Source organism: Aegilops tauschii, chromosome 7 (genome assembly GCF_002575655.3).
Source record: "Aegilops tauschii subsp. strangulata cultivar AL8/78 chromosome 7, Aet v6.0, whole genome shotgun sequence".
Classification (NCBI taxonomy): Eukaryota; Viridiplantae; Streptophyta; class Magnoliopsida; order Poales; family Poaceae; genus Aegilops; species Aegilops tauschii.
The window spans coordinates 6326059-6350033 of record NC_053041.3 but is presented as its reverse complement, the minus strand read 5'-3'; the positions used below and the strand labels follow the sequence as shown (position 1 = coordinate 6350033).

At 49.6% G+C, this 23975-nt stretch overlaps 1 protein-coding gene across 1 annotated transcript; it reads left to right on the top strand.

The window, feature by feature from the left end:
• The first annotated feature begins 19915 nt into the window (after positions 1 to 19915).
• Positions 19916 to 23004, top strand: LOC109785121 (protein DETOXIFICATION 33). The gene is made up of 8 exons (XM_020343729.4): positions 19916 to 20743; positions 20837 to 21378; positions 21477 to 21563; positions 21641 to 21697; positions 21826 to 22064; positions 22172 to 22290; positions 22390 to 22476; positions 22603 to 23004. The coding sequence occupies exons 1-8, from the start codon at positions 20519 to 20521 to the stop codon at positions 22675 to 22677; spliced, it is 1431 nt and encodes a 476-aa protein (XP_020199318.1). The 5' UTR covers positions 19916 to 20518; the 3' UTR covers positions 22678 to 23004.
• The last annotated feature ends 971 nt before the right edge of the window (positions 23005 to 23975 follow it).

The following is a 23975-nucleotide window of genomic DNA, read 5'->3' as shown; positions in this document are numbered from 1 at the left end:
GGGCCATAGTTTTCACTAGAGGCTTCTCTCTTGAAAATATCATACGGTGGGTAAACCAATTACTGTTGGGCAATTGGTAGAAAAGTAAATAATTATGACGATATCCAAGGCAATGATCATGTATATAGGCATCACGTCCGAGACAAGTAGACCGACTCCTGCGTGCATCTACTACTATTACTCCACACATCGACCGCTTTCCAGCATGCATCTAGTGTATTAAGTTCATAAAAAACGGACTAACGCCTTAAGCAAGATGACATGATGTAGACAAGATAAACTCATGTATGAATAAACCCCATCTTTTTACCCTTAATAGCAACGATACAATATGTGTCATGTCCCCTTCTGTCACTGGGATTGAGCATCGCAAGATCGAACCCATTACAAAGCACCTCTCCCATTGCAAGATAAATCAATCTAGTTGGCCGAACCAAATCAATAGATCGGAGACAAATACGAAGTTACAACAATCGTGCATAAAAGAGTTCAGAGAAAACTCAAATAATATTCATGGATAGATCTGATCATAAACTCACAATTCATCGGATCCCAACAAACACACCGCAAAAAGTGATTACATCGGATAGAACTCCAATAACATCGAGGAGAACATTGTATTGAAGATCAAGTAGAGAGAAGAAGCCATCTAGGTACTAACTATGGACCCGTAGGTCTCTGGTAAACTACTCGCGCATCATCGGAAGGGCAGCAAGGATGATGTAGAGCCCCTCCGTGATCGAATCCTCCTCCGGCAAAGTGCCGGAAAAGGCCTCCAGATGGGATCTGTCAAGAACAGGAACTTGCGGCGGTGGAAAAAGTATTTCGTGGACTCCCTTGTTGGTTTCCAGATTTTAGAGAATTTATAGAGACGGAGTTAGGTCAAACGGAGCCACTTGGCCCCACAAGCCACTAGGGCGCGCCCTAGTGCCCCGTGGGCTATTGCTCCATCTTCTCATCCCCTCCTGAAGCTTCCAGGGTCTCTTATTGCCAGAAAAAATCTCCAAAAAAGTTTCGTGGCATTTGGACTTCGTTTGGTACTAATATTCTGAAAAACCAAAAACAAGCAAAAAACAACAACTGGCATTAGGCACTAAGTTAATAGGTTCGTCCCAAAAAAGATATATAGTTGCTTGAAAGTGTATATAAAACATCCAAGATTGATACCATGGCTCGCCGACCATTCTCTCGGTTGCTGCCATGGCCGCGACTAGCACAGGCTTGTCGGTCGTTCACCCTCTGCAGTGCCCGTTGCCCAGCTCCTCCATAACACCGGTGATGGCCGGTTTTCATCCGCCTAGGTGCCATGCTCAAACCCGGCTCTCCATGTCGCCGGACGACAACGTGATCGCGCCGGCCACCCCCGGGATTGTGCAAGTCATTGACCTTAACGTCACGCCTAGGTACAGTGGCGACGACCAGTCGTCTGCTGGGATGCAAAGGAAGCAGCCCCGGTCGATTCCTACGGCTAACCTTCCCGAGGGCCGTAACTTGTTCGATGAAATGCCAATCCCGCTGACGGTGGACGACCCCAACTACAACGTGTTCATGGAGAACGTCATCTACAAGGGCCATGTCCAGGCCTTCCACACCGAGGGCCAAGATGGCTGTCGCCAAGATGGTGTCGATGAAGAAGAAGATGTCAACGACCATGGCGAGTACATCTATCGCGAAGATGAGGAAGAAGAGGGCGTCGACATTGTGGAGGAGCCATTGTGATCGATGAGCTCACCCAAAGAGCCGAAGCACAAAGGAGGAGGCAAAGCATTCGTACAGGATTATACACCAAAGATGAGGACACTTTGATTTGTGAGAGTTTGATTGTGTAGGCATTGCAATCTATGGAAGCCTTCAAAGCCCAGCATAAGAACAAGCCATTAACTCTCACACATTGTTGGTCGCTCATCAACGATTGACCCAAGTTCAAAGATCAATATGCCGCTCTTAAGAAGAAAGGAGGGAAGGCGGTCGTGGCTGGAGATCGAGATTCGGTGAAGAGGCCGAGGGGAAAGACCAACTCGAAGATTGACGCGAAGCATGATGTGACATCTTTCGCCCTCTGTCGTGGTGATCTCACGACAGATGCCATGGGATGGCTTGAAGTGGGAGGCCACGTGAGTACGCTGGTGGGTTTCGGAGGCGAGGTTGGCACGCGCAGGCGTGTGACACAAGACGTACCCAGGTTCGGGGCCCTCTGGGGGAGGTAACACTCCTAGTCCCGCCGAATATAGTATGGAGAGCACAAGGGCTACAAGGTTGCCCATAGAGTTGTTCGGGGCGACGAGGAAGAAGGAGTTGGTCCTCTGCCTTGCCTCTGGTATGTGTGTGTGTGTGTGTTCGGGTGTCTTCTGGCAAAGGATTGACCCTCTGCATGGAGGGCTCCCGGGGGGTCTTATAGGCTGCCCCTAGATAAAATGGTAAGATTACATAGGCACGGGGCCCTGGTGTCAGTGACTGGAGCCCGGCAGCGGGGCCCGTCGGGTCGCCTGATCCGTTGGGTCCACCGGGCGCGGGTCCCGCCAGCTGCATGGCATTGTGACCCGTCTCGTCTGGCGTCACGGAGTGGTTGGCGCTGTGCGGCTACGGTGTCATGTCTACTGGTCGTTGTCCGCCCCGGTCAGTGGTATGGGGGACGCTGTAGCCACGCTGGCTTCGGTCAGCACGGGTAGGTAGCGTACCGCTGCCATGCCTGCCCCGTCATGGGGAGTGGTCTTGTCATACACCCGGATGGGACGATAGCTGACTTGTGTCTTGCCGGCGTGCAGCAGCCGGCCGGCCGGGTTGCTACGCCTAGCCAGCTCGGCTGGGGAGCCGGCCAGCGGGCAGCCAGGTTGAGGGGCGCCCGTAGCCCCGATGTTTTAAAAAGGGATCCGGGTTCCACTTCCAACCCGGGGGTCATCCCCCCGACACCCTGCAAAAAACTTTGCACGGCATGATGACTCAAAAGGAAGTGAGGGACGAGAGAAAGCGCCAAGAAAAGGAGGAGCAACTGAAAGATATACTTGGAGCTCCAGACAAAGAAGCTTGACATGGAGAAGGCCGCCAAGAAGAGGAAGCTCGACATTGAGGAGGCCGCGCAAACGAAGAAGCTCCCGATCGAGGCCACCAATGCCGACACCAAAGCAAAAGAGGTGGCGCTGGGAATAATGAGTGTGGACTTGACCAACATGTCCCTGAAGAGAAGAAGCTGATTCGAGAGCCGACAAAAGGAGATGTTCGACCGAGACGGCATGGACTAGGGAGGGCTCGGCCAAGGACTATGTCATTCTTGTTGAAGGCTTGCAAGTGTGCCGGCCGCTGGCCGTCTTACCAGTGACAAAACCTAGGGGGTTCGTTTTGAAGGCTGGCAAGGGTGCCGGCCGCTGGCTTTGTAGGAGATTTGAGGGGTTGATCGGCTTATGTATGCCGGCCGCTGGCTTTGTTGTCGGCGTGAACTACGACCGCTGGCATGAACTACGGCTGCGGTGACAAAATTTCATTTGCAAACAATTCTAGGCGGCCGGATGAGATGCGTCCGCGTGTTGGACGTATGGCTAACGCATCCATAAAACCGTCCGGATGCTGCCCCATTGCACTAATCAAATGATTAAAATCTGGACAAAATGGAGGTTTCTTTAGGCTCGTGTGTTGGAGTAGGCCTGACCGCAAGCATGCCACATTGGAGGACTCAACGGACCTCCGACGTCGCTTTCCCTATGCTCCAGCTTTGGGGCGAGCTGGATTTGAGGAAGCGGGGATTGTCAGGGACCCGTCATGCCTGCCATCATCTAAGAAGGCCAAGAGGATTAGAAGGTCCAATTCGAGGGTGCAGTTTGACGAATGGACACGTTAGAGAGAGGCCCAGTTGTCTGGGCCTAGTTAGGCACGTCTCATACCGGTGCAGGTCTAGGATGAGAAGCATCAATCAGATCGGCGGTTGTCTCCCTTTCTGCATCCTCTCTTGTACCTCCTTAATCATGTGACCAGATAATTTTGCTATGGGTTAATAGATATATCCCGGAAAGACAGCTAGACTACATCACAATAAAACGATCGAACGGTAAAAGGAACGTTCGGGGCTTCCCATTGCTGTCGGGTCCACAACACCTTAGTAATGTTGAAACTGACATATGGTACGTTATCCTGTTGGTGGAGGAAATTGTACAAACCACCTACTTTTGGTGTTAGTGTTACACAAAACACCTATTTTATAGATTTGTTGCACAAAACACCATATATTGGGGTAATTCGTTGCAGCTACGCCTAATAATGCACCATTTAGGTGTGTTGACATGATTCCTAAAAAGTGGGTCCGGTTTATAAGTACCGGTGGCAAAAAACCCGGCCATATCGGCAACCAACTAGAAATCACAATCCTTTGCTCCAATTGAGCTGAATTTTTTCCAGAATATTAGTGAGTGCATTTATGATTTATTGCACATTTTTGTATTTTTTAAATGTTAAATTTTGAACGAAAAAGCTGACTATTGTAAGTACTGCATCCATTCTTAAACCCTTGGATTGGAGGTGAGATATTTACCAATGCAAGGCATGCATCCATTCTCAAACCCTTTGATTTGCGCATATAGACCAAAGGAAAGACCGTGAAAACTTGTTTTTTAAGGTTTGTTGATAGGACGGATTGTCCGTACATGAAATCTAGGACTACGGTTCTATTCCATTGCACTGCGCAAACAATCTCTGCTAAAGGCCAAGCCTTGAGAGGGGCAGGGGCGGCCGTTGATACGTCTCAAGCATATCTATAATTTTTCATTCTTTCATGGTATGACACAAACGCCCAAAAAGTTTGATTCCTAAACAAATATACGTCGATCAGCGGCAAAATTTCCGCCTAAAAATATAGGGTTTCTCAGGGGAGAGGAATACCTAACGAACAGGCAGAGGTAGGGGGGAGACGAGCAGACCTTGGGGGTGGGGGGGGGGGGGGGGGGGGTGGAGACACGCTTGCCCGGCGACGTAGGAGAGCTGGCAGCTCCATCACCGACGACCACTTTGCCAGCGAAGGGAGGGCCGCCGCCGCTTGCTCTTCTGTGCGAAGTGTTTTGTGCAAAAAAATGCAAAAATAATCCAATAAATCATAAATGCACTCGCTACTTTTGTGGGAAAATTCAGCTTAATTGGAGCAAAAGGATTGTGAGATATTGACAATTCTAGTTAGCTGCTGATGTGACTGGTTTTTCTTTTTTTGCCACCGGTGCACTTATAAACTGGATACACTTGTCAGAAATCATGTCAACACATCTACTTTTTTTATAAAAGTGTCAATACACCGAAATGTTGAATTAGACCTAACTGCAACAAACCTGTAAGTAGGTGTTTTGTGCAACACTAGCACAAAAATAGGTGGTTCGTGCAATTCCCTTATGTTGATGTGACGGCCGCACTTATCCACACAGAACCATAGCCAGAACAGAGGGGCATGGGTCCCCACATGGAGGCTCGAGCTAATGTTTATCCTAGTGAGATTCTGTCTAGCACAACACGGCGCAGCTTACAGTTGAAGCCAAACAGTACTCACTACAACACAGTTAAGAAGCAAAGGCATTTTCTAAAAGGCATTAAAAAAAGTGCCTTAGATTACCCCTCTTAAAGGCTTTCCGAACAAAACGCCTTCAAATGTCTCTTGTCAGGAGGCACTTATGAGGAACGCCTCAAAAAGATGCTTAATTACTGGCGTTTTGAAAAAGTGCAGTAATATGTAACAGTTTGAGATGCGTTTTGCAGAACGCCACTTCAGATTTAGAGGCGTTTTCAGAAAATGCCGTAATATATCAAAGGTTAGGGGGCGTATTGTAAACTGCCCGCACACACTTGATGGCGTTATGGAGAAAAATGCCTCCAAATCTCGGTTAGATTTTCAAATTAGTCCCTATTGTATGGAATATATGTACCTGTACGGGCTTCCACTCCTTTGACTCGTGGCCGGATGAAGATACCTTAGACTAGCCACAATGGGAGTAACATAGGAAGTAACATCACACATATCTAGATAAAATAGATGATGTGACAGGTAATAAATGAAGAAAGAGAGGCATATGGTAACATAGCTAGTTACTACTAGTATGAGTAACATCACACATATCAAGGTAAGATGAGTCTATAGTCTAATAAATGAAGTGTTGTATGTTACCACACATATGTTACTCCCCACTATAGAGGTAGTAACATAGAATAGTAACATTGACATGTTACTACTCTATGTTACTACCCATTGTGGCTAGTCTTATTAAGGCTGTGCGTGCACTACCATCAAGTAAGACGACTGGTTAGTTGATTGGCTGACTTGACTCTGAAACACCAAAGGTCGATGGTTCTAGGCATGGTGTGCCCGTTTTTCATTTTTGCATGAGCTATTTCTCGTTCGGAACAAAGTTGCAAATTATTTAGTCCCATACCACTTGCCGAACTAAAGTTTAAAAGGAGAGCCGCATTATGTGACGCAAGAGTTCTCATACATAGACTGAAAGGATGTGTGCTCTAAGATAGACGTGGACAGATAAATGATATCTGTGTGTGTGAGAAAGGCCCAGCAGCAGCAGTGTTTGACCGTGTTGAGTGATGCTTGCTGATGCATGATTTCGGTGTTATAAGGGCCAGCAGCAGCAGCAGTCAGTCAGTCGGACGAGCTTTGTTCCTGACTGACCTGGTGTTTGTTTTATTGCAGTTTACAGGCGTTTTTCAGAAAGAAACGCCCTCGAAGACACGTCCAGGCGTTCTTCAAAATGCCCTCGTAAGTCATGAGCATCGGAGGCATTTCCAGAAAATGCCTACATAGGCTGAGCATCGGAGGCATTCTTCAAAAGTGACTGCACAAACTTTTCCCTTCGCGATCGTACCTAGCGTTTTTCTAAAACGCTGTGTTACATCTCTGAAGGCATTTTTTGGCCTTTCAAAGGCGTTTTTGGATGCCTTCAAATCTCTACCGTGTTGTAGTGACTACTCCTATCCTACTATTTCGTTGTCGTGCGACCTTAGTTTATTAGTAGCAGCACAAACTAGACTAGCGTGAATAGGCGTGAGCGAGCACGCTACAGCAGTCGACTGTAGGAGACGGCGAGAATCGCAAAAGCAACCCCTTCTCACTGTACAGAGCACACGATGCGGACAAGCTGTTGAGGCAAAGCAAAACATTGGCATTTCTTCTACTACTCCCTTTTATGGAATTCGCAATTTCTTCCCATGACGCCGCCCGTATGATGGCTGCGGGCTGCGGCCAGCACCAACTGCATCGGCCCGCGGAGTCCACGCCGCGCGACCTCGAGCGCGCACGACAAGCTGAACCCTGCGACTCCAGTGTAGAGCGCAGGGGTTAGTCAGTCAGCAGCAGCGGAAACGTTGGACCCAACCTTGACCTGTACGTACGTGCAAGACTACAAAAGGTCTAAGGCACGTACAAACGGCTGGTGGCGGCTTTGAGCTTGGAGTGTGCGTGCTGTGAGTTCGATGGCGTGTTTGGAGTGTTATCCCGGTTTGATTCGTTCAACGGGGCTTCATTTTTGGTGAGCCACCTTGGAGATCCGCAAAAATGCATAGCAGCAATGGAGCCGCTTCGAGCTCGGGTGAGAAGGTGACCCGTCATTCTTTTCTTTCTTCGGTGGCTACTGTGCTGGTGCCGGAGGCAGGTGACGGGCGTTGGTATCAAGCTCAGAGATGTTCTTCTATCTTTTTAGTTTTTTGTTGGAATTTGCTAGTGGGCTTTTGGCCCAAAGTCCAATTAAAATTCTGAAATTCTCTTGGCCCATTCATGCACACATGTGAGTGGAGTGAGTGAGGCTAAAGTTTAGTCCCACCTCCTAAGTTGAGAGAGAGTTGCACCTCTTTATAAGGTGAGCTCTTCTACCACTTGTATGAGCATGAGAAGAGGAGACCTACACGCGCGCTTCTCCTCCTCGCTGGCCTCGCCTCGTCACAACGCGACGCGGGTATTAACGGACGCGTTAATTACTGAACCGTTTCCGATTCTTTTGGATCGTGACGACTCGAACGTGGGGTTTTACTCGCACGACCTACCCGGCCGGCACTATATAGCCAGGCAGACGTCTACCCTAGTCGCCGCCGCTTCGTATGGTTTCGCACCACCGTTCCAGATCATTGCGCCGCCAAGCAAGTCTTCTCCGTCCCTCCTTTCGGCGTGCACCGGGAGAAGGGACAGCAGGCCTCCGGAACCCCGCCTCTCGTGATCCTGTACGGGAGAGGGGCGATCAGGTTTTTGGGGAGCGCACTCGTGCGACTGGTGGCAACGACGACTTCGCGAACGACGACTTTTTCCCTGACCTCGGCAACCTCATCCTCGACGACATAGGCGACAATGTCAACGCCGGCGGTGCTGCTCCCGCTGCACCATATGTGATTCTATCCTTCCTGTTCGAGATCGTGGTAGAATTCATGTTTCTAGTATGTGCCCTAGATGTGATCTGTTCATCTGCGATGCTAGCTCGCATGATTAGTTCAATCTCTGCTACTGTAGTCATGATTTATCTTGTGTTTATTCGGATTAAATCTCGTAGTAATTTGCTCATATTTCCAACAATCCAAAAACCTGATTATAGGCAATTTACTCCGAGTGGTTTTGTTGCGCATCTGAAGCCGCCTACCTTTAAGGGGGCGCAATATAAGAGGTGGCGCACAAGAGCAGTCTACTGGTTTCAGACCATGGGCTGCTATGACGCCACCAAGGGCAAGCCTAAGGGCGATCTTAATCCAGCATGACTGGAAGCTTTTGAGAAGATCGATACTCTCTTTAAAGGCGCTCTTCTGAGTGTTCTGGATGATTCCATTGTGGATTCGTATATGTCGTTTGAAAACGGCAAGGACATGTGGGCTGCGCTCGAGGCCAAGTTTGGTGCCTCGGACGTCGGCAGCGAGTTGTACGTCATGGAGCAATTCTATGACTACAAGATGACTGATGAGCGCTCTGTTATACAGCAGCCTCATGAGATACAGTCGCTCGCAAAAGAACTTGAGTACTTCAAGTGTGTGTTGCCGGACAAATTTGTCGCCGGTGGAATCATTGCCAAGCTTCCACCTTCGTGGAACAATTTTGCTACTTCCCTGAAACACAAGAGTCAGGAGTTTTCCGTTGCGGATCTCATTGGTACTCTTGATGTTGAAGAGAAGGCGAGAGCAAAGGACACATGTGCTCGAGTTGCTGAGGGAGCTTCTAGTGCCCACATGGTACAGAAGAAGAATTTCCAGCCCAACAAGTTCAAAAACAACAAGAACAAAACTCAGGGCAAAGGCAGGTTTGATACAAAGAACAAGCCATCACATTCTACCAACTTCAAGAAGAATTCTCATAAGAAGGGGAAGGGACTTTGCCATGTCTGCGGTGATCCTAATCACTGGGCTCCGAAGTGCCCCAACAGCTTTGAGGAGCGCGAACATGAGAAGAGCGGCAAGTCCGCTGATGTTGTCATCGGTGATACTGATATGAAGGAATCTGGGTACGGTATTCTTCCTACAATCCTTTCAGTATTTCAATCTCCTGATTGGTTAATTGACACCGGTGCCAATGTACATGTTTGTGCTGACACCTCCATGTTTTCTTCTTACCAGGTCACAGGGACTTCTCCCGTGCTGTTGGGAACAATTCACATGCCATCGTTCGAGGTGTTGGTACGGTCGATCTGAAGTTTACTTCGGGAAAGACCGTGCGTCTGAAGAACGTTCGTCATGTGCCGTCCATCAATAAAAATCTCGTTAGCGGTTCCCGTTTATGTCGAGATGGTTTTAAGTTGGTTTTTGAATCCAATAAAGTTGTAATTTCTAAGTATGGACAATTTGTTGGAAAAGGCTATGAGAGCGGAGGCTTGTTCCGCCTGTCTTTGTCAGATATTTGCACTAAAGTTATTAATAATGTTTGCCACAATAATGAGTCTGATATTTGGCATTCACGACTTTGTCACATTAACTTTGGTTGCATGAAGCGGCTAGCCAATATGAATTTAATTCCGAAAACCTCTACTGTCAAAGGCTCCAAGTGCCAAGTATGTGTGCAAGCTAAGCAACCTCGCAAGTCCCATAAGACTGCAGAGGCAAGAGATGGCGCCACTAGAGCTTATACATTCTGATCTTTGTGAGATGAATGGCATGTTGACGAAAGGTGGAAAGAGATACTTCATGACGTTGATTGATGACTCCACTAGATATTGTTATGTGTATCTTCTGAAATCAAAAGATGAGGCTTTAACTTTCTTCAAAAACTATAAAGCTGAGGCAGAGAACCAACTTGATCGGAAAATTAAACGGCTTAGGTCCGATCGTGGTGGAGAGTATTTTTCTAATGAATTTGATATGCTTTGTGCGGAACATGGTATAATCCATGAGAGGACGCCTCCCTACTCACCCCAGTCAAATGGGGTAGCCGAAAGAAAGGACCGAACTCTAACTAATATGGTTAACACCATGTTAGACACTTCGGGTCTCTCCAAGGAATGGTGGGGGAGGCGCTAATGACTGCGTGTCATGTCCTAAACCGAGTTCCCACAAAGCATAAGACCATGACTCCATTTGAGGAATGGGAAAGGAAAAGGTTGAAACTCTGTTACCTACGTACTTGGGTTTGTTTGGCGAAAGTCAATATACCAATTCCCAAGAAGCGCAAGCTTGGACCAAAAACCGTGGATTGTGTTCTTCTGCGCTATGCTTTTCATAGCATTGGTTATAGATTTTTGATAATAAAATCTGAGGTATCCGACATGCATGTTGGTACGATTATGGAGTCAAATGATGCAACTTTATTTGATGACATATTTCCGATGAAGGATATGTCAAGTTCATCAAATCAGGAGATACCTACTCCATCTAGTGAGGAATTCGCTGTAATTCCTGAACCCACCATTGCGATGGAACACGTTGAGAATCCTGTTGAGGGTGACAATGGAACTCCTGTGAGGAGTAAGAGACAGAGGACTGCAAAGTCCTTTGGTGATGATTTCATTGTGTACCTTGTGGATGACACACCCAGGACAATTTCAGAAGCCTATGCATCTCCTGATGCTGACTACTGGAAGGAAGTTGTTCGTAGCGAGATGGATTCCATCTTAGCTAACGGAACCTCGGAGATCACTGACCGTCCTTATGGGTGCAAACCTGTAGGATGTAAGTGGGTGTTCAAGAAGAAGCTTAGACCTGATGATACGATTGAAAAGTACAAGGCACGGCTTGTGGCCAAGGGTTATACCTAGAAAGAAGGTGAAGACTTCTTTGATACTTACTCACCCGTGGCTAGACTGACTACAATTCGGGTGCTACTATCACTGGCTGCCTCACATGGTCTTCTCGTTCATCAAATGGACGTTAAGACGGCTTTCCTCAATGGAGGGTTGAAGGAGGAAATTTACATGGATCAGCCAGATGGTTTTATAGTACCTGGTCAGGAAGGAAAGGTGTGCAAGTTATTAATGTCTTTATATGGCCTTAAACAAGCTCCTAAGGAGTGGCATGAGAAGTTCAAAAGAACATTAACTACTGCCGGCTTTGTAGTAAACGATGAGACAAGTGTGTACTATCGCCATGGTGGGGGCGAAGGAGTTATTCTTTGTCTGTATGTCGATGACATATTGATCTTTGGAACCAAACTTGATTTAATCGAGGAGGTTAAGGATTTCTTATCTCGCTGTTTTGAGATGAAGGATCTAGGAGTAGCTGATGTTATCTTAAACAGCAAGCTGTTGAGAGATGAGAATGGTGGGATCGCACTGCTTCAGTCTCACTACGTGGAAAAGGTCTTGAGTCGTTTTGGGTATAGCGACTGCACGCCTTCTCCAACTCCATATGATGCTAGTGTGTTGCTTCGAAAGAATCGACGGATTGCTAGAGATCAACTGAGGTATTCTCAGATTATTGGCTCGCTTATGTATTTGGCGAGTGCCACGAGGCCTGACATCTCGTTTGCTGTGAACAAGCTGAGTCGGTTTGTGTCAAAACCGGGAGATGATCATTGGCATGCGCTTGAGAGAGTTATGCGCTATTTGAAAGGCACCGCGAGCTATGGGATTCACTACACCGGGTATCCAAGGGTACTGGAGGGTTATAGTGACTCAAACTGGATATCTGATGCTGATGAGATTAAGGCCACAAGTGGTTATGTTTTTACACTTGGTGGTGGCGCTGTTTCCTGAAAGTCTTGCAAGCAGACCATCTTAACGAGGTCAACTATGGAAGCAGAACTCACAGCGTTAGACACTGCCACTGTTGAAGCAGAGTGGCTTCGTGAGCTTTTGATGGACTTGCCTATGGTTGAAAACCAATACCCCCTATCCGGATGAACTGTTATAATCAAACTGTGATCGTCAAGATAAACAGTTCTAAGGACAATATGAAGTCCTCAAGGCATGTGAAGAGGAGACTAAAATCTGTCAGAAAATTGAGAAACTCCGGAGCTATTACGTTGGATTATATCCAAACGTCGAAAAACTTGGCAGATCCCTTCACAAAGGGTTTATCACGTAATGTGATAGATAATGCATCGATGGAGATGGGTTTGAGACCCACCGCATGAGTTGTCCATAGTGGTAACCCACTCTATGTGATCGGAGATCCCGTGAAGTAGAAGTGGGAGACAAGTTGTTGGTCAGCTGGGAGGAGAGTATCCCTATATTAATTATCCAACTCCGTGAAGATGCAATACTCTCCTGATCTGCATGGCAGGTTGATACTTATCTTAATGTGTTCCAAGTGGCTTATTCAGGTAAGCAGAGATGTTGTCCCGCAGAACATCTTATGAGGAACACACCTATATGAATTTGACTGTTAACGTCGCAGTCTGTGAGAATTGGGTGTTCTCTAATAAATTCATGAAAAGGCCCTGGAGTACGACGTATACGCTCCACCCGCGGGGAAGCCTTGCGGCATCCCAGTATCGGTCAAGAATTTATGTGAAACTAGTCTCGCAGAAAACTTGTAGTTCAAGGCATAGTCCACTATTCAAGTTGTGATCTAGTGTAGCATAAATCTCTAAGTGGAAGTTCAACTTCACAGTCTCCACTAAGCACCGGTATATAAACAATGTTTTGGAACCAAATGGTGAGATGTGTCAATGAGAGTTTGTGAGGGATTGTTGGAATTTGCTAGTGGGCTTTTGGCCAAAAGCCCAACTAAAATTCTGAAATTCTCTTGGCCCATTCATGCACACATGTGAGTGGAGTGAGTGAGGCTAAAGTTTAGTCCCACCTCATAAGTTGAGAGAGAGTTGCACCTCTTTATAAGGTGACCTCTTCTACCACTTGTATGAGCATGAGAAGAGGAGACCTACATGCGCGCTCCTCCTCCTGGCTCGCCTCGCCACGCCACGACTCGCCTCGTCACGACGCGCCGCAGGTTGCGGGATTGAGCCGAGCCGAGGACAGAGTTATGCACATTGTCTATATTTTTGCTGCTCGGGAAAAATTAATGAGTCATTAATTAATAATTAACGGACGCGTTAATTACTGAACCGTTTCCGATTCTTTTGGATCGTGACGACTCGGATGTGGGGTTTTACTCCCATGACCTACCCGGCCCGCACTATATAGCCAGGCAGACGTCTACCCTAGGCGCCGCCGCTTCGTATGGTTTCGCACCACCGTTCCAGATCATTGCACCGCCAAGCAAGTCTTCTCCATCCCTCCTTTCGGCGTGCACCGGGAGAAGGGACAGCAGGCCTCCGGAACGCCGCCTCTCGTGATTCTGTACGGGAGAGGGGCGATCAGGTTTTTGGGGAGCGCACTCGCGCGAATGCTGGCAGCGACGACTTCGCGAACGACGACTTTTTCCCTGATCTCGGCAACCTCATCCTCGACGACATGGGCGACAACGTCAACGCTGGTGGTGCTGCTCCCGCTGCACCGTATGTGATTCTATCCTTCCTGTTCGAGATCGTGGTAGAATTCATGTTTCTAGTATGTGCCCTAGATGTGATCTGTTCATCTGCTATGCTAGCTCGCATGATTAGTTCAATCTCTGCTACTGTAGTCATGATTTATCTTCTCTTTATTCGGATTAAATCTCGTAGTAATTTTCTCATATTTCCAACAGTTTAGTCGTTTTTTATGATATAAATGAGACACGTATTACCATGCAAAAAAAGTGTGCGTGCTGTGAGGGGTTCAACTTACCTAGTTTGCACGTCACGTGCACCAGGAAGGAAGAGCAGATGGTGGCGTCGGCCGCAAGACCGCCGGACGAGTGCAAGACCCTGTGGCAGATCGCTGGGCCAGTCATCCTCCCCGGCGTCTTCCACTTCCTCAGATCAACTCCAACGCCGCGACCCATTTCATCCGCGCGCGTCCGTTTGGATCGCCCCGGACAAAAAAACAGCCTAACACGTCGTCCAAACGGACGCGCGTCCGCTTTTCGTCCGCCTGCCGATCCATTTCCGGCCCAATTTTGAGCCTCATTTACGTTGTTGCGGACATAAAGCGGACGCGTGCGGCGCCCGCCTACTCCTCCCCCTGGCTCGCTAGTCGGTGGCACATTGGCCTTCCTCTCCCACCCCATATCGACAGCAAACCCTCGCCCGCCTCCGCCGCGTCGTCGCCCCCGCCCATTTGTCGGTGCCTCTGCCAGCAGCCGGTGCCGACACACCTTCCCCCAACGTCGCCACCTCTCCACCACCATCGTCTCGTCGCCGGCGCACCGAAGCTTCCCACCCCCACCTCCCGACGCCGCCGCGAGCAGGAAGCCGCCTGCCGACCCATTTCCGGCCCAATTTGAGCCTCATTTACGTCGGCGCGGACACAAAGCGGACGCGTGCGGCGCCCGCCTACTCCTCCCCCTGGCCCGCTAGTCGGTGGCACATTGGCCTCCCTCTCCCACCCCATATCGACAGCAAACCCTCGCCCGCTTCCGCCGCGTCGTCGCCCCGCCCATTTTCCGGTGCCTCTGCCAGCAGCCGGTGCCGACACACCTCCCGCCAACGTCGCCACCTCGCCACCACCATCGCCTCGTCGCCGGGGCACCGAAGCTTCCCACCCCCACCTCCCGACGCCGTCGCGAGCAGGAAGCCGCCTCGCCGCCCCGGCCAGCTCCTTCGTCCTGACGCCGTCACGCTCGTTGGACGTCTCCAGGCTAGCCACCTGGTCAAGGGAGGCGCGCTTCTCTTCGCCGGCCAGCTCCTTCGTTGACGCCCGCAAGCAGTTCGACAGTTTGCCAAGTTACAAAATGGACTCCACCGACGAGTTCTTTTTCCACAATTTCCTTTGCGACTCCAACAATTCCTCGTCCGATGATGATGAGGAGATCTTGGCTGCCATGTTGGTCCATCACCACCTTAATAGCCAGCGGCTGTTGTTCCATGGCTCAATCCCGGGGCACCTTCCAGCGCTGAATTGCAACCGAAAGAGCGGGCATTTCCTTCTTTGGAAGGACTACTTTGACACAACCAACCCGCTGTTCAAACAATAGAAATTTCGGCGGCGTTTCCGTATGGCTAGTTATGTTTTCAACCGTATTAGAGAGGGGGGTGGTCGGATACGATAACTATTCCGAGTTCAAAGAGGATGCCTTTGGAATGATTGGCTTATCATCTTATTAGAAATGCACTGTAGCCATCCGGATGCTTGCATACAGAGTGCCCGGTGATCTCATTGATGAGTATATCCGTATGAGCGAGTCTACATGCCTAGGGTCCATGTACAGGTTCTGCAGGGCTGTGATTGCTGTGTTTGGCCCTGGGTACTTGAGAGAGCCAACTCCTCAAGATACAGCCCGCTTGTTAGCGATGAATGCCAGCAGGGGCTTCCCAGGGATGCTTGGCAGCATAGACTGCATGCACTGGGAGTGGAAAAAACGCCCTTCAGCTTGGCAAGGGCAGTATAAGGGCCATGTCAGGGCTTGCACTGTCATACTTGAGCCGTGGCCTCACAAGATCTCTGGATCTGGCACTCTTTCTTCGGCATGGCCGGATCACACAATGATATCAACGTGTTTCAGCGGTCGCCGGTGTTTGCAAGGCTTGCGGAAGGCAACAGCCCGCCGGTGAATGTACCATCAACGGCCACAACTGCGACAAAGGATACTACCAAGGTGACGCTATCTATCCTCATTAGACCACTATTGTGAAGACAATCCCCAACCTTGTCAGAGAGAAGAGAAAAAGATATGTCCAAGAGCAAGAGAGTGCTACGAAGGACGTCGAGCGTGTATTTGGTGTTTTGCAATCTCCATGGGGCATCGTTCGGTATCCTGCTAGGACTTGGAGCACCAAGAAGTTGTGGGAGGTGATGACAACTTGTGTGATCATGCACAGTATGATCACAGACGATGAGCGCCCGGAACGTATCTACGATCAAGGGTTTCAGTTTTAGGGTGAGAATGTTGTGCCTGAGCATGGAGGAGCGGCAACGTTTGAACAGTTCACCCAATTTCATCATGAAATGCGTGATTGGGAATAGTATCATATCCCGAAGGGACAAGATCAAGGTCCCTATAAAGGTGATAGCGGTTAGCGGGGAAGGAAAGGATGGATTTTGTCCCCCCGGCCAACAACCCCTTCATGTCTATATAAAGGTGGGGAGGCATTGGGGGTAGCCACCCTTCCACCCTTGCCTGTCTTCCTCCCGTTACACCTCCTCCACCTCGCGCAGACGCTTGGTGAAGCCCTGGCGCAGTTCCACTGCTGTCACCACTACCACGCCGTCATGTTGGTTATGATCTCATCTACCTCTTCTCCCTCGCTTGCTGGATCAAGAAGGAGAAGACGCCACCGAGCCATACGTGTGCTAAACTCGGAGGTGCCGTCCTGAAGGAAATATGCCCTAGAGGCAATAATAAAGTTGTTATTTATATTCCCTTATATCATGATAAATATTTATTATTCATGCTAGAATTGTATTAACCGGAAACTTAGTACATGTGTGAATACATAGACAAAACAGAGTGTCCCTAGTATGCCTCTACTTGACTAGCTCGTTAATCAAAGATGGTTAAGTTTCCTAACCATAGACATGTGTTGTCATTTGATGAACGAGATCACATCATTAGAGAATTATGTGATTGACAAGACCCATCCGTTAGCTTAGCATAATGATAGTTAAGTTTTATTGCTATTGCTTTCTTCATGACTTATACATATTCCTCTGACAATGAGATTATGCAACTCCCGAATACCGGAGGAGCACCTTGTGTGCTATCAAACGTCACAACGTAATTGGGTGATTATAAAGATGCTCTACAGGTGTCTCCGAAGGTGTTTTTTGGGTTGGCATATATCGAGATTAGGACTTGTCACTCCGAGTATCGGAGAGGTATCTCTGGGCCCTCTCGGTAATGCACATTACTATAAGCCTTGCAAGCAATGTGACTAATGAGTTAGTTACGGGATGATGTATTACGGAACGAGTAAAGAGACTTGCCGGTAACGAGATTGAACTAGGTATTCAGATACCGACGATCGAATCTCGGGCAAGTAACATACCGATGACAAAGGGAATAACGTATGCTATTACGGTTTGACCGATAAAGATCTTCATAGAATATGTAGGAACCAATATGATCATCCAGGTTCCACTATTGGTTATTGACCGGAGATGTGTCTCGGTCATGTCTACATAGTTCTCGAACCCGCAGGGTCCGCACGCTTAACGTTCGATGACGATTTGTATTATGAGTTATGTGTTTTGGTGATCGAAGTTTGTTCGAGTCCCGGATAAGATCACAGACATGACGAGGAGTCTCAAAATGGTCGGGAGGTAAAGATTGATATATTCGAAGATAGTATTCGGACACCGGAAGGGTTTCGGAGTGTATCGGGTACACACCGGAGTACCAGAGGGGTTATCGGAACCCCCCGGGGAAAGATATGGGCCATATGGGCCATAGGAGGAAGGCTAACCAGCTCACAAGGGGCTGGTGCGCCCCCCACAAGGGAGGAGGCCGAGTTGGTTTAGGGAAGGGGGCGCCACCCCCCTTTCCTTCTCCTACTCCCTCTCCTTCCCCCTTTCCACCTCCATGAGAAGGAAAAGAGGGGGGCCGAATCCTACTAGGACTAGGAGTCCTAGTAGGACTCCCCCCTTATGGCGCGCCCCCTAGGGCCGGCCTCCTCCCTCTCCCTCCTTTATATATGTGGGCAGGGCACCCCTTGGAGACACACCAATTCTTCCAAGCCGTGTGCGGCGTCTCCCTCCACAGTTTACTCCTCTGGTCATAACGTCGCAGTGCTTAGGTGAAGCCCTACGCCTATCACATCACCATCACCGTCACCACGCCGTCGTGCTGACGGAACTCTCCCTCGACTTTCTGCTGGATCAAGAGTTCGAGGGACGTCATCGAGCTGAACATGTGCTGAACTCGGAGGTTGCATACGTTCGGTACTAGATCGGTTGGATCGTGAAGACGTTCGACTATATCAACCCCGTTAACCTAACGCTTCCGCTTTCGGTCTACGAGGGTACGTGGACACACTCTCCCCCTCTCGTTGCTATGCATCTTCTAGATAGATCTTGCGTGATCGTAGGTTTTTTTTGAAATTGCATGCTACGTTCCCCAACACGTCCATTCAGCACTAGATCGGATCAGATCGTGATTGGATCATGAAGAGTACGACTACATCAACCGCGTTATGACGGTAATGCTTTCGATCTACAAGGGTATGTAGATACACTCTCCTCTCGTAGCTATGCATCTCCTAGATTAGATCTTGGGTGTTTCGTAAGAATTTTTTTGATTTTCATGCAACGTTCCCCTATCACGAGGCCCGTTTGAGGGGGCCATCTGGGTCGACAAATCGTGACTGGTCAGTGATCGGGCGGCCCGCCCGGATGTATGAGGCGGGTTTGGGGCGCCCAGCTGTAGATGCTCTTATCTCATGTGCTTTCTTCGGTCTAGCTCCTCTGCCATAACAGTTATTCCATCTTGCAGTTTCTATTGATGATGCAGAGACAAAGGGGCCAGAGACGAAGCGGAGTTTCATCCTTCGCATCGATGACGGCGGATATCGGCGGCGTGTTGCAGTGGAGTCTCGGTGTCCTATGCAGGTTGACGGACTTACGCAGGAGGACGGCGTTGTCTGACGTCGATGGCAGGCCTGACAAGGTCGATGCGTCAGTTTTTGTTCTAAAGATGGATAGGTGGAAGACGGTGGCGATAGCCTCTGAGAGTGCGCCGGGCCTGTGTGTACCTCAGACCTGGCATTGTGACTTGGTTGGGGCCTCCGGCTTTAGATGTTCGGCTTTGATGCGAAGTCTGTTTGGTATTCGGCTCAGGTTTTCGGCACTCCTTCATCTAATGGATAGGAGTAGCGATAGATGTTGCCAAGATGGTGACTTTACACTTACTTATTTTGTAAGAGCATCTACAATCGGATCCCTCAAACCATCTCTCATATGCCCGCGGACGCGCCCGGTCAGTGACCGGACATGAGAGAGAAGGAATAAAGTGACCCAACCGGAGCTCATATCTTCCCTATATGTCTGGGCTGTCCGCGAACCCTCATATCCATCTCAAATATGGGCAGGATATGAGGGCTCACGGACACGCTCGGGCAATCCGCCACATAGGACGCGGTCCCACCCCGGACCACCTTTTTTCTTTCTTTAGTAAATTCTTTTCTTTCTCTTTCTTCATCTCTAGCAATCACATGCAAGTGACTGGACATGTGAGAAAGAAAACAAGGATTGTGGCTACGCGGATGATTAAATAGGGCTCAAAACGGACACACCCGGCCACTGACCGGGCACGTCCGCAGGCGTTTGAGGGGTCGTATTAGAGATACGTGACTGAAGATGCTCTAAGTCTTTGCGAATAATTAATAAAATGGTTTCATGCAGAAGCCGGAGGTCATCCTCCTTTTCTAAAAAAAGTAAAAAGTGCAGAGAGAGAGACTGGGGCCTTCCCCTTTTCCAAAAAAAAGAATGCTGAAGCTAAGGCTTATCCAAGTGAGATTCTGTCTAGCACTTGCACGCACCGTTTACAGCTGAAGCCAAACAGTACTAGTAGTACTTTTCGTTGTAGTGTCATCTCAGCTTTATTCTACTAGTATTTATCAGTGGCACTAGTACTGCTGTGGATAGGCGTGAGCGAGCTACTTGACTGTACCACACGGCGAGCATCACGCTCTCTTCCCTTCTTCTGGAAGCAAGTACAGAAACAGAGAAGCAAAGCAAATGTTGAGTTGCCGAGAGCTCAGGATGCTGACAAAGCTACGGTTTCTTCTCCCATATGACATTTGCAATTCCTGCCTAGCCGCAAACCTTGAACTGTGCGTCTGACCCAAGCACCCGAAGCGCATCATCCCGCTCACAAGTCATACTCAGCAAAGCCTAGACAGTTAGTAGCGCGAACGTACGTGGAGCTTGGTGCTCCAGTGTTGGACTGTCGCCATGACGCCGCCCATATCCACGACGGCTGCGGCGCTGCATCGGCTCGGCATGCGGAGTCCACGCCGCGCGACCTCGAGCGCGCACGGCAAGTTAGACCCCTGTCAGGTCAGCACCAGCTGAAACGTGGGGGGAACCCAACCTTGACCCGTACGGATGTACAAAGCTGAAAAAAGGCGTGAGGGGTTCAGCATACGTGCTTGCTGCCAGCACCTTTAGAGCAGATGGTGGCACCGGCGGCGGAGGCGGTGGCGGTGGCCGGCCGCAAGACCTTGCCGGACGAGTATAAGACCCTGTGGCAGATCGCTGGGCCGGTGATCCTCACCGGCGTCTTCCAGTTCCTCATCGGCTTCGTCACCGTCGCCTTCGTCGGCCACATCGGCAAGGTCGAGCTCGCCGCCGTCTCCATCGTCATCGGCGTCATCGAAGGCCTCGGCTTCGGGCTCCTTGTAGGCAGCTACCCAACAATTTCCCTTCATATTTTGATTCCCTTATTAAACTAGCTTGAATCATGTGGTTTGACAACTGTTGTCGCGTCGCAGCTGGGCATGGGGAGCGCCTTGGAGACGCTGTGCGGGCAGGCGGTGGGGGCCGGGCAGCTCCACACGCTGGGCGTCTACATGCAGCGGTCCTGGATCATCTGCCTCGCCACGGCCGTCGCCCTGCTCCCGGTCTACATGTTCACGGACCCCATCCTCCGCCTGCTCCGGCAATCCCCGGAGATTTCCGCCGTGGCGGGGCGGTACGCGCGCTGGTGCGTGCCGCAGCTCTTGGCCTACGCCGTCAACTTCCCCATGCAGAAGTTCTACCAGGCGCAGAGCCGGGTGTGGGTCATGACGCTCATCTCCGGCGCCGCCGTCGGCCTGCACGCGCTGCTCAACTGGGTCGTGGTGGCCAGGCTCGGCCGCGGCCTCCTGGGCGCCGCCATGGTCGGCAACGCCTCCTGGTGGCTCATCAACGCGGCGCAGTTCCTGTACGTCGTCGGCGGCTCCTTCCCGGAGGCGTGGACGGGGTTCTCGCGCAAGGCCTTCGCCAGCCTCGGCGGCTTCGTCAGGCTCTCCCTCGCGTCCGCGGTTATGCTCTGGTTCGTATTTTCTTGCTTCTTTCTTGCTGTGTTTCTTCACCGACGATCAGCACTTGTGTTTTCTTCTGAGTGGGATGGGAGTGATTTCTGTGCTGCAGCTTAGAGATGTGGTACTACACGGCGGTAATCATTCTAGTGGGTTGCTTGAAGAACCCAGAGATTCAAGTCGGGGCCGTTTCCATATGGTCAGTGCACCAGTAATCTCTGACTGACAGTGCTTGTTCTGAGACTTCTCCTAAAATGTCGAATTCTGTTGCAACAGCATGAACTACAACATCTGGACACTGATGGTATCCGTGGGTTTCAATGCCGCAGTGAGGTACGCAGTTGCTCTGCTCCGTTCTCCTTCCCCCCTTCTAATTCCTCACTGCCATTTTCCGGTTTCCCAGACATTTCCAAGAGAAAATGACCCACACCCATCCTGTTTCTCGTTTTTTGTTTGGCCAGCGTTCGCGTGGCCAACGAACTTGGCGCCAAGCACCCGAAAGCGGCCAAGTTCTCGGTCGTCGTGGCGGTGACCACGTCAGCCGCCGTCGGGCTCGTCTTCACGCTCGTTACCCTCGTGGCCAGGAAGCAGCTGCCGAGGCTTTTCACCGACGACGAGCAGGTCGTCAAGGAGGCCGCGAAGCTGGGGTACCTTCTGGCTGCCACCATAGGCCTCAACAGCATCCAGCCGGTGCTATCAGGTAGGCATACTCACTCATCAATCATCATCAAGAACGTTATCTGGAAAGTAAATGTGTTGACAGCTAATCGATGATGTGACGTGTGTGATCATCGTTGGTGGTTTTAGGGGTGGCCATTGGAGCTGGGTGGCAGTCCTTGGTCGCCTGGGTCAACATCGGCTGCTACTACCTCATCGGCCTGCCCCTTGCAGCGGTCTTCGGCTTCAAGCTCAAGCTTAACGCAACGGTGTGGGGCAAAGACGGACAGCAGTCCAGACTCTAGATTCGATGTGTTCTGATTTTTCTTTTCAGGTGAAATGGGGTTACTGATTCTGTGTACGTGCAGGGGATTTGGGTGGGGATGCTCATCGGCACGGTTCTGCAGACCGTCATCCTGTTTGTGATCCTCTTCAGAACCAAATGGCAGAAAGAGGTAACAGCAATTGCAATTCAACACGTTCGGCACATACTTGGTTCCAACAATTGAAAAGTAACTCGATCGTAGTTGCATTTAGATCTTGGATTTCTGATGCACTAAGTTTGGGTGGTGATGATGCAGGCTATGCTGGCAGAGGAGCGGGTGCGGAGCTGGGGAGGAAACGTCGAGCTGCCGACCGTCCAAGCAGCAAGATGAAACGGGAACGGACAAGGCTGGTGGCGCACACATCACACAAATTTGACAGGATAGGAAGGGGTACACAAAGTATAAATAAACAGAATATGAAGAAATAATACATGAATCATTCTCTCCTTTTTTTTTTTACTGAGAGAGACTACAAAGTGGAAGAGGTAGGTTTAGGGTTTTGCGTGGGTGGTTAACATCCAGCCTCACGTCTCTTTATATAGATGATCATAATACAATTATATACGTATACAAATACGTGTACATGTAAAATATGCTAGACCCTATTTATATGCCCCCTCAATCTGAACTACATACAAGATTCAGATTGGTTCTAAAGCGGTCTAGCATCTGTCGAGTAGCGGGTTTAGTAAATACATCCGCTAGCTGATCATCAGTTGAGATAAACCTGACTTTCAGTTTACCAACAGCTACTCGTTCCCTCACGAAATGGAAATCAATCTCAAAGTGTTTGGTCCGAGCATGAAACACTGGATTCGCCGTCAGGTAAGTTGCCCCTAAGTTATCACACCACAATATGGGTGTGCGCTGCCGTGTGACTCCAAGTTCTGTGAGAACTGTGTCTATCCAAATGGCTTCAGCCGCGCCATTGGCCAATGCCTTATACTCTGCCTCGGTGCTAGACCTCGAGACCGTAGGCTGCTTCTTGGAACTCCAAGATATAAGATTGGGTCCAACAAATATAGCAAAGCCACCAGTAGAACACCTGTCATCAACACAGCCTGCCCAGTCTGCATCGGTGAATATACTGACTCCAGTAAATCTGGACTTACGAATCCGTAGTCCCGTGTCTAGCGTACCTTTGACATACCTCAGAATACGCTTAACTGCTTCCCAATGAACCTCCGTAAGCTGAGACAGGAACTGGCACACTTTCTTCACGGCAAAGGAGATATCTGGACGAGTGAGTGTCAAATACTGAAGTGCTCCAACTACACTGCGATACCTGAAAGAGTCGTCAGTACTCAGCAATGCACCACTGTGACGCGAAAGGCTCTCGGATGTAGCAAGTGGAGTGGAAGTGGACTTGCAGTTCTCCATGTTGACGCGATGAAGGAGATTAAGTGCATACTTCTTCTGCGTCAATGTCATGCCCCCTGAATGAAAGGACACTTCCAAACCAAGGAAGTACTCCAACCGGCCCAAGTCTTTGATTGGAAAACTCGCAGACAAGGACTGCACAAGGCGATCCACCGCAGTAGGTGTAGAACCAGCAATCACAATATCATCAACATACACCAGCATGTATATCTGAATAGCACCATGTGAAAAGATGAACAGAGACGCAT

Bases quoted from the DNA above. Each gene is read 5' to 3' on its own strand.
- LOC109785121 (XM_020343729.4), top strand. From the start codon at position 20,519: ATGGTGGCACCGGCGGCGGAGGCGGTGGCGGTGGCCGGCCGCAAGACC. The intron at 21,379-21,476 runs GTTCGTATTTTC...TCTGTGCTGCAG, and splicing joins GCGTCCGCGGTTATGCTCTG to CTTAGAGATGTGGTACTACA. The intron at 22,065-22,171 runs GTAGGCATACTC...TGGTGGTTTTAG, and splicing joins CATCCAGCCGGTGCTATCAG to GGGTGGCCATTGGAGCTGGG.